Source organism: Lactuca saligna, chromosome 7 (genome assembly GCF_052625555.1).
Source record: "Lactuca saligna cultivar CGN05327 chromosome 7, ASM5262555v1, whole genome shotgun sequence".
Taxonomy (NCBI): Eukaryota; Viridiplantae; Streptophyta; class Magnoliopsida; order Asterales; family Asteraceae; genus Lactuca; species Lactuca saligna.
The window spans coordinates 16,834,557-16,846,027 of NC_136423.1; the positions used below are offsets into that span (position 1 = coordinate 16,834,557).

The 11,471-nt window shown below is 35.4% G+C and overlaps 1 protein-coding gene across 1 annotated transcript; it reads right to left on the bottom strand.

Moving 5' to 3' along the window:
- Positions 1 to 1,069: 1,069 nt before the first annotated feature.
- On the bottom strand, positions 1,070 to 2,311 carry LOC145006703 (uncharacterized). The gene has a single exon (XM_078965768.1). The coding sequence runs from the start codon at positions 2,309 to 2,311 to the stop codon at positions 1,070 to 1,072; it is 1,242 nt and encodes a 413-aa protein (XP_078821894.1).
- Positions 2,312 to 11,471: the final 9,160 nt, after the last annotated feature.

The following is an 11,471-nucleotide window of genomic DNA, read 5'->3' on the forward strand; positions in this document are numbered from 1 at the left end:
ATTTCAAAAGCTTCAATTTTGAAAAACTTCTTTCCGCGGAAGCAACCATAACCGGCACTGTCAATAAGATCCTATATGCAACCAAAAAATTAGGGAATATATCCATTCTTCTTGCATACTCCATTATTCACATTTGTATGCTTCATTCGGTAACATTTTCTGCAAAATTTGTAACTTAATAAATAAACCAATTCCATCAATATCACATTCTTCACCACTTGTCAAGTTGGACTCAAGATTTAAACAACAATTTTTTAATTCATCATCATTTAAAGAAAACTAATTTGGAACCATCAAATAAAAAACCAAATATAGATTCAAAATATTGCATTTGTTCAAATCTACTTTTCAATTGAACAAGAGCCATATCTACTATAACAATAAAATAATCTCTTTTAAATGCTTCTTGAGAAGATTGACGTTCTCTTTCGGTATTTGGAATTTCATCAAATTGTTTTTTTCTTTTATAAACACGTTTTTAAAAAAATTCGGGTTTAACTTTAACAGTATTTGCTATTTCTTTAGCTTCACTAATAACAAAGTCAAACCCACTTTCCCTATATCCTTCAAAATAATTAATTAATTAACCCCTCCAAATTTTTTACAGCAACATCAATAAGCATTTCTTTGGATTGTAACTTTTTACTAACCAAATTAATTTTGTATAAAACTTCATACCATATAACTAAACTTAAAATAAACTCAAAACTAGAAAATTCACCATTTACTAATGAATCAACATCTCTACACACTTGTCCATTATCACTTTCTTTAGATAATTTTTTTTTAAAGCTTTTCTTATTTGGGAAAATTGTGGTTTTATTGCTTTAACACTTTCAGTATGACTTTCCCAACGAGTAGATGATAATGATTTAAGTGTTAGATCATCTATAAATTGAAGTAAAACACTCCATCTTTTTGTTGAATTAGAAAAAACATTATAAATCGTTTGACATGTACCAAAAAAAGTTTTTGCCTTATGACAAGAATTTGCAATATCACATAAAACCAAATTTAAACTATGACATCCACAAGGCATATAAAAAGCTCTACTATTTATATCAGGCAATCATTTTTGAACACCTTGGTGTTTTCCTTTCATATTTGCCCTATTATCATACCCTTGACCACGATTATAATTAATATCCAAATCAAGAGATTTTAGAGCATCTTGTAAAACATTAAAAGATCTAGACCGGATGTATCTTCTACATTTAAAAACTCTAAAAAAATCTTCTACTTTTAATGGAACATTTTCCAAATCTACACATCTTATAATCAAAGTCATTTGTTCTTGGTGACTAGCATCCGGAGTGCAATCAAGAATTACAGAAAAATATTTTGCATTTTTTATTTTTTTAATAATTGTACTTTTTACCTTGGATGCCAACATATCAATTAATTCATTTTGAATTTTATGACTAAGATAATGATTATGTGTTTCTTTGTCTTTAATCATTCGAAAATGTTCTTTCATTACCGGATCCCACTCAGCAATTGATTCAGTTACACTTAAAAAATTACCATTTGAGTTTTCATAAAATTTTTCATTTGTACCACGAAAAGCTAAGTTATTTTTTGCTAAACATTTGACAACAGAAATAATTCTAACCATAACTTCTTTCCAATGTTCAGTATCTTTTTTAATCATTTCTTGTAACTCTTTATCAATTGTTTCATTTTTATTTAACCTAATATGCGTTTCAGTCCAAGTTCTTAAACAAACCATATGATCAGATTCAGAACTATTTTCATATTGTTTTAATGTTTCACTAAGATGCTTCCAATCTTTAATTCCTTCAGTTGCCAAATTACTTTTGGTTCGAACGGTTTTAAAAAGTTTACAACAAAAACAAAAAACTTTATCAAGTTCTTTTGAATACACTAACCATTTTCTATCAAAACAATCACCATTTTTTAATTTACGTGTATAAAAATCAAAAGAAAAAAGTCTACCAAGTGCGTTTTTTTGAAAAATTATGTTTGTATCAATTTCTCTATTTGGCCCTTTTTCTATTAGTAAATCTTTCATTTCTGAATCTAAATCATCCGCTCTAGGATCAAAAATATTAAAATCACTTGGTTTGTCTTTGTCAAGAAAGTCATTTTTATCAAACTCATTAGAAAGATCAATTGAATCATTGGAAGTACTTGGTGGAATATTAAAATTATCATTTTTTTCAAAATCACTAACATTTTGATTTCTAACCAAAAATTTATTCAAAGACCCTCTTAATTCATTAGCCTCTTGTTGTTCCTTTTTTTTTCGTTTTCTATTTTGTGCACCAGATGGTTGTTTTCGGGGAATCATATTTAAAACAAAACAAATCTACTTATAAACACTAAACAAGGATTGAAGGAAAGATACAACCTGAACAAGAACACACAGCAACAAAATTTGAGCAACCTTCACAGCTTCACAGTTGTCAAATATCATAATAAAGAAGCCTCCTAATTCCTGATTCACATCACAAAAACAAGAAACAAAAACACAAAAAGTTTACAAAAGCAAATGTACATATATTAAAATGAAACAAACAACAATAAAATTGAATTAGAAGAAGAGTAGTAAAGAACTCACCTAAATCAGAAAAAATCAGAATCACAGTGCTTTTTCATTTTACAACTTTCACTTTTCATATATGCCTTCTGATTTTAACCTTAAACATGAGAGAAATCCAATCTTAAATCAAAATCAAATAGAATGAAAAACATAATCATATAGAATGAAATACATAATCAGAAGACTAGTAGAGAAGTAAAGAACTCACCAAAATTTAAAAAATAAAAAATAATAATAATAATAATAAAAAAAAATCAGACCATGCTTTTTCGATGTTCAGCTTTCAGATATGCCTTTAAGCCTCCTGATTATGTATTCACATCACAAAATCAACCATTGAACCAATCATTTAATCAGATACAATGAAATTTTAATGATTCATGTCGGGAATTTTAGAAAGAAATAAGAAACAACCATTAAGTGTCTTTCAAACTACACATAACACACTTGTATTAAATTATTCTATTAATACAATGGATGATGTTGTTTCTTGTTTACTATTTTGCATTGATACGATACTGTACATGACGTCCTCCGCCCCTGAACATTTCCGCCGTTTTGGTTTGGGGGTGTGACACAAGGCCACCAGTAATCCTTTTTCAAGTCCGAATACATCTTGGTGACCCTGAGATGGATCGAGAATCTTGAACTATGCACCTCCCCCATTAGTATACGCTGACTGAGGACTTTGATTTTGACCAAGGGTTGGCCGTTGACTTTTAGGGTTTGGTCAGGGATGTGGCCTTTGGGCCAAGAGAGGGGTAAAATAGTCTTTTACCCTTAAGAGGGTTCCATGAGAGGATTGATTCTAGTCTCGAGAGTTATATTCATGAGAGTATTTGCCTTACGTGTTAGGTGGTGGCGAGTTGAGATTTAAGTGTGGGGATATCTGCTTTCTGCTTGCCAGGTGAGTCTTCTCACTATACTTTACCTCGAGTAGGTAACCAGAGTTATGTGATCAGAGTATTTGTATGCTATATGTAGGTGATGTGTTGTACTGCATTACTTCTATGTGATTTATGTTGTGAATGTTTATAGAGTTGGAACCGGAAGGTTCCCAAAGTTAGAACCTGAGGGTTCACAGACTTTGGGTGCATGGACCCATAGAGTTATAGCCTCGAGTGGCTAATATGTGTTATGTGTGGTATTTTGGGGAACTCACTAAGCTTCGTGCTTACATTGTTTTGTGTGATGTTTTTCAGGTTTCTTTCAGTATCACGGGACGGCACCGACTTGATTGTACACACCAGAGAAAGAGTCATATTTTGGAGGATCCTGGTTTTCTATGCAAGTGAAAATGGAGTTATGTTTTGTAATTCGACTATGAATGAGATTTTAAACAAGCGTTTCTAAGAATAAAATGATTATTTTAAATGAAAATTTTGTCTTGAAATTTACGGTGTTACATTAAAATTATGCGGAGTATTTTTTTTTAAAGATATTTGCATGGAATTTTGGTCCTGATATAATTTCGGCATGAATGCATGTACATTTAGTCGGAGATATCAAGAGAACAATGTCGATGAAATAATTTCTTGCTCCAACTATTCATGAAGGTTACGTAAGTGATTAATAGAACAAAAACAATCGGTCAACCACCTTGATTTGGATGCTTACTTCTTTGGATTGTGATAACAACTTATAGAAGATTTTATAAACAATAAGTAAGGGGTTATAGACAAAACTGGTAGGTGATATCACCCTCAACCTACAATTTGTGCACAAATAGAGCCTATTTCCCATATGTACTCTCATGGGCTACAAATACACACAACAAGGGCTAAAGAGTAATAACCTCTAAGCATATAAACATGTACACTAATATGCTCTTGTGGTTTGAACAGGTGGTGGATGAATGTTTAGACTGAACCAGAAATCAATAAATAGTGGCAATGGAAGACCCTTTTAATTTGTATATATATCATCGATCTAGTATATAGACCGCAACACTAACAACCGTATGATTCGTCTTCAATTTAATGACCAAGCTGAAAGTATTGTTTATGAGTGAATTGTGTTCATCAAACAATCACATGCACCTAACAACACTTACCATGAAGGTCTAGAATCAAGAACCCCGATATGATTTTTAATGAGTGAATTGTGTTCATCAAACATGGCTTCTTATTGCAAATAAGGATTTTGGAGAGCTTTGATATGAGAACAAGAGGAGGAACGGTGGTAGTATGAAGATTAAGTTCTCCAAGGGATTTGTTATTCCAAGCTTGGACAGAGTGGTCATTGGATGTGATGGGGTGGTTTTGTAGGGGTTTTGAGGGGCTGTCGATGGATAATGGCGTATCGAGATACAGGGGTTTATGTTCATACTTTGGTAGTTTAGTAGTTTGGTAATTATTACTTTGGTATTTTGATTTATTTTGATACTTTGGTAGTTTGTAGGTTGGTTTCTTTAGTTTCTTATTTTAACTTATAAGTTTTTTAATGTGTACTATTACCCTCAATCTTGTTAGGTAAGTAGAATTGGACTTGTTAAAATTTGTAATATGCAACACAAATCAACACCCGTATAAAATAAAATTAAAAGTATAAAGAATTACAAAATATTAATAAGAAGTTGCAATTCTTACCGTGCATGTACTTCAGTGATAAGTGATTCATCCGATTGACTTAGCAACGCCAACGCTATTTTGACAGCAACATTATTTTGATGTATCTCATCATTATAACTTCATCTTTAGAACAAGTTTCAACTATTGTTGGATCCATAAGTTCCATTTCGCTTCCTTCAATCCAACTTTTCCAAGCCTTCACACAACATAATCAAACCTAAAGATATGAATATTTTTTGTATATGACATGATACTTTGTAACGTTTTGTTTTTTATTGTAAAGATAACTGGATGCAAAAAAAAAATGTAAATTTATAAGTTTGCTCATGTTTGAGAAAAAAATAAATTCGTTTTGAAAAACCGACCATTTGATTTGTGGTGTTTCGAGAAACCAAAATATTTGGTTTAATTTAGTTTTCTTTTTTTTTTTTAAACCCCCACCAACTCCCAAGAAAAACTTACTGTGATTGCAAACACGGTATGTATTTAATAGGTATGTTAAAATCTAAAAAATACACGTAATTTTCGGTTTTATTTGAAAACTAAAATAATGTAATTGTGTTAACGTCATCTTCTATTATTTTTAGTGTGTCTATGGAACTTTGAATTCAAATGGATTGTAGATGTCCTAATCATGACTACGCTGGTTTCCATTTGGAGAATCCTTCTAGCGAGTAGGTCCATAATTAACTCTTTAGCCCCTGCTCCCAAGAATCTACTCAAATGAAGTCCCAGATGTTACTGTTTAGTCCTTGCCTTCATAAATACTTACATAACTAATCCGGAAGTTACATTTTCACCCCTAATTTCTAAATTATTCCATTTGGCTCCCCAAAACCAACACCCCGTTAAATATTATTTGATTTTGGACTATAAAATATAAAACAATAATAATTACTTCTCGGGGTTTTGGGTTTATTATTTAATTATTCTATTTTAAATGGGATATTATAACTCTCCCCCACTTGAATTTGATTTCGTCCTCGAAATCGTATCTTATCATTCCTTATACGCCAGACAACTTGAACTACGTGGCCACCATCCCGTGCATAATCCCAACCTTTCTAAGGTAATCAAAACCAACCCCCATGGGGACCTACAATCTGAAGGTGAACGCATTCCTTGCAACATACACACGTTACTCAATCCGAACCCTAAATTCTTGAGATGGTCTGACTCCTTAACAGACCACATATATTGAACCAGTGCTATTTCCATCCCACATATTCCTTAAACTGACTATCCAACTTCTAATAACTGGAGGTTCTCACCAGAAAACATAACCATAGACCAAGTTTCCCTGCAGTACAATTATACTTGATAGAAAACTCCTCCAGAATACCAGATTCCTGCCCGATTGTTGAACCAACAAGCGATCTTACAGTTGCTCCACGCGATTCCCGAAGGAAGCTTTGACTAGCAATAACGGCCCTAGCCATATCTCGACTTATGGCTCGATCAATCCTTCTGGTCCATCCGACTATAATAGTCTGAAACCTATCGCCATTGAGTAAACTACAAAAAGTGAACGCTACTAGAATACTGTAGTCTTACATCATGCCCGGTCCCCAACGATCCACCGTTTCCTAATTCCAATCCTGCTGTGGTCTACCCACAATCATACGAACTGGCCTACCCAGGCCTAATCACCTGAATGAATCGGTGAATGCTACAGTTATCCCCCGCAGTCTTACAACACTTTTTACCTAACACAACTGTAATCGATACCTTACCCTCAATTGTCAATCCAAAAACTCTTAGAGTCGAGCACACACTCAACCGAACACCCGAACTGAACTCAATACATGACTAGAACCCCAACCTAATTTGCCAAATTCTTCTATCAATCACCGAGAAGACGCGATATACATGCTGGGGAGTTTTACCAAACTCCCGACTCACACAACCCTTAAACTAAACAACCACTTGGGTCGTCTTCCTTCCCGACCACGATACAAAACTTATCCCGATTTCAAAACTGCTTCCGCTTCTGTATTCCGGGACCATTCTCCCCCACTTAGATTCGACTGAATTCTCAAGGCACAGGAGAATTGAAAGACCCACAATCCTTATCGCCTTACAATGATTGACCCGATGACCACTAGCGCTTATCAAGTAGTGCTCTATCACTAGCCAATTCCAAATGATCACACACTTCTAAGAACGAGATGAACACTTCTTGAATCCCAGTGAAATCGACAGTCTCTAATACTTGAATTACCCCAAACTTAAATCTTGAAGACCTAAAGATAGGTGCTCCAACTAATATCTCAGAAATGAGCTACTTCCCTTGGCGCTCTCATCCGCCAATCAATGACAGTTACTAAAACCACTAAATCCTGTTAATGCTGAATAACCATCTTGTGGGCCCCTGTCCGTAGACCTCTAACATAATACGCCTAATCCGAATGTGCTCCAAACAAATCTCCTGCTTTCAGGCTTTAGAAATCATATCGTTCAGGGTCTCGTACCTTGACTCACTCACCAGCTCAGTTGCCTACAATTAAACTGCAGTAGCTGAAGCAACCTCTACCCTAAATTGAGCTATAAACTACTTCCAAGACACAGTCTCCAAGGTGAATCGGATCTTAGCTCCTATGGGTCGGAACGGTAATCGTGTATGCCTCATAAGATACTGATGCCACATCGACTAACCCCTGCTTACCGGCATTGAGATACTATCGCCAACCCCTGCGACTAACTGACCCTGAGCAGGAATACAACTTGATCCTAGGTTCACAAGCCTGCTCACTCCTTTGAGCTCTAAAAAATGGAAGGGCATAATCTGCAACACCCCCGAACCGGAACGGCGAAAACGTTCGGGAGTGTAGGACGTCATGTATAGTATCACAACAATTACATCATAGTCATCAAAGTAATACAACCATTACATTAAGAAATGAATATTTACATCTTGTTTGATACAAAGTTTGTATACACAAAACTATAATAAGTAAAAGACGTGTCTCTATATGCCCCGTCTTCTCAAAATGATGCAATAGTACCTGTCTACTGTTGTCGTGAGAATACAAGAGATTTTGAAAATGTATCAGCATAAAGCTTGTGAGTTCATAAGAAGGTTTCGTGGTAAAAACCAATGTTATCAAGTTATGTAAATGTACGCATGTTTCCTAAGAAAATCCAATATTTTCTAACATGTTTGTTTGTTACCATTTGAATAGTATGTTTCAAAAGCCTGGCTACCACCAGTATGTAGTGTATGTTTTGTTTGAAAACCATGGCTACCACCAGTATGTATTGTATGTTCTGTTTGCAAACCCTGGCTACCACCAGTATGTATTGTAGTCTTATTACTTAAAATAAAACTAAGTGTTGTATCCCTGGAATACCCTCCAGTGTATACTGTAGTAGTTCTATTAATTAAAATTAAACTATTGAAGAATGAAAATCCCATAAACAAAGGTTAGTTTATACTATTGTGAGTTTGTATAACCATGCTAATATGACTAATGACCTCCGCGACGTTTCTTCAGGCGTCGTATGGTATGATATTTATCACCCCAGGCATGCCTACCTAACTGTAGCTAGCAGTTTAGGTGGGGGATTGTTGGTCCCGAATAAATCTATTCACAAATCCCATGCTCTTCCACCTGGAGACTCTGACTATACTAAGTGTAGACGATTTAACCAATACCCTGAAGGGTGCAATGAAGAGATGTCTCACAATCCTATATTAACTAATTTACGTGTTGATCTGTATCGTTTCTTATGTTTGAAATTGTTTGTATAATTGGTAGTCTAAATAATTATATTGAAAATAATTATTTAGTGTCATACTCTTGTTATCTGAATGTAGTAATGAATATCATAAACTAAACCTATCATAGTTTATATGATTGCCCATGTAAATAGGTTATATTGGTAAAACTGGTAGTGAATTCCCCAAACTATACCTATTATAGTTTGACTGAATGTTATGTTCGTGATAAGCTCTGGAAAAAAAACTATGCAGTTATGTTTAGAAAACGTCCCTTATGCTCTGCATAATACAAAAGGGATAAAAATAACTATATGTATTATGAAGCGCGTTTGTTTGTATCAATTGCATAAGTTTTAGCTCGTTGAAAACATTTCTTTTTAGTTTGCAAATATCCTTTGTGTTTGGCTTGTATTCCCTCCTGAAAACATTTAAAAATCATAAAAGTATAGGGGTATGAACCCACCGTTTGGTGTGTGATTCGAATGTAAGGTCGATAGGGGTGCTGAGTGTCAAGTGAAGTCTCGAACACAAATGGATCCTATCTAACATATAATGGAGCACCTATATGTATTAGATTAGGGTATAACACCACTAGTTATGGAAGGAAACCACCTTAGAGACTAGGAAACAATTGATACTAAGTGTTATAATCATATGTGATTGAAAGAGGGAATTTTGTGGCCACACAAAGGTGTTTACAGCCATGGGTTCGCGGTCTAAAGGGGTTTACGGCCCAAGAGTGTACGACACATCGGTTTACGGCCCATGGGTGTACGGCCAAGGATTTTACGGTCGTACACTCTTGTAGAAGGGTGCAATTTAAGGTGGTTTAAGGTCTTTTCTAGCCTCCCGGAAGTGTTCTAGGTCCTATGCATAGCTTAAAGAAGTGTTTAAAGCCAACATTTGACCAACAACTAGGGTTTACGGCTCATGAGGTGTGTACGGCCGTACACATGGGGTTACAACCGTAAACCCTTCATGTTCATGCTTATTGGGTCGATTTCAAGGTGAAAATCAAGCATTCCTAGTTGATAACAAGCATAGGAAGCAATTCCTAGCAATTTGGAAGCTTGAAGAGGGGTTTTAGCCACCAAGAACTAGTGTGTGTTCTTGGTGTTCTTGGTGAAAGATGAAAATCTAGTAAACGATGAAATTTAGGAGATGAAACATGGATTCACCACTAGAAAGGAATGTAGCAACAAATCAAGGTGGGAAACACTTACATCTTTGAGGATCTTGAAGAAAACTTGATGGAGGTAGAGAGATATAGAAAACTCTAGACTTGAAGTGTGTAAACTGATGAATGAAGGCTAAGTAATCCTTATATAGGGGGAGTTTTTGGCCATGAGGGGTGGGTGGGGGTGTACGGCCGTAAACTCATGTTTGTGGCTATACACTCCTCTTGAAGGATTGTTTGGCCCGAAATTTATGTTATGACTTATAATAACTCATCACTGAACCTAAATCTTGATCGTATTGAGCATAGAATACCCAAATAGACCCCAAACAATGTTAAATGATAGCAGAAACAAATATGACTTGGTTGATTTTGAACGGTTTGTACAGAAAGAAATTCCGGGTTGTCACATAATCCTTGCCCTAGAAAACGACATTCCAATCCATCCATTATCCATTCGACTTCCAACTACAAAACTCTAGCTGATCATAATCGTCACTCCCTTCCGGATTCCCTGCAACTCAAATCCCAGCCTCGAACAAAACCCTCGAAGCCACAAATCTGGAAACTCAAATACCAAACTATCCTTCCTAACCCACAGAATGCAACGAGTACGGAACATCTCCCTGATCCTTAGTAACTACGGCTCTCTACTCGTCAGAATACGTCCCAGTAACAAGTCACATTACTGGAAACCTTGACCAGCTCCTCCTCCTACCGTCATTACAGCTATTGCAACTGCTGCGGAAACCATAAGGGCTGCATAGCGCTCATCGAAATGCTCAACCATTGTGACATCCCCGAATTCACGGCCAGAAAAGGCCGATTTGTTTATGCTTTAATTGAAAATCAGAGTATATTTTTCAAGAAATATAATGCGGAATTTGTTCCCAAATAATATAAAAAAAGAATTTATCAAAGCATTTCCGTAGAAATGTATTATATTAAAAACCTTGAAATATCATTGTTAATACAGATCAAAAGCATAAACATAAACAACATAGGCATTATAATATCTATTTATTCTAGTAGCCTATAATCCATTGATCTCTCATCAGATCATCACTCTTGTGCTCTCTTTCCACTACCTGTATATGAGAAAACAGAGTGGGTCAGGCTTGGGAGCCTAGTGAGCACATAGGGTTTTCAACCCGCAATAAATAAGTTTATTAATTTCATCAAGCAACAATAACCCGATTACCCATTCCCGTTATCCTCATTTTACTTCCCTAAACACCTATTGTAAGGGATGTAGCCTAAGGATTATCATCGGGATGGACACTACTGCTAAGGGGGTTCCTTAGCAATAAATGTCCTAAAGGCAACCATGTTGGGGATGGAGTACACCGGTGAGCACGTCGTTCACAACACCTACAGGTTGCAAGCCTGTCAGCGTTCCAATGGACTGTCTAGAAGAGTCCGTGGTCATCATCTATACTC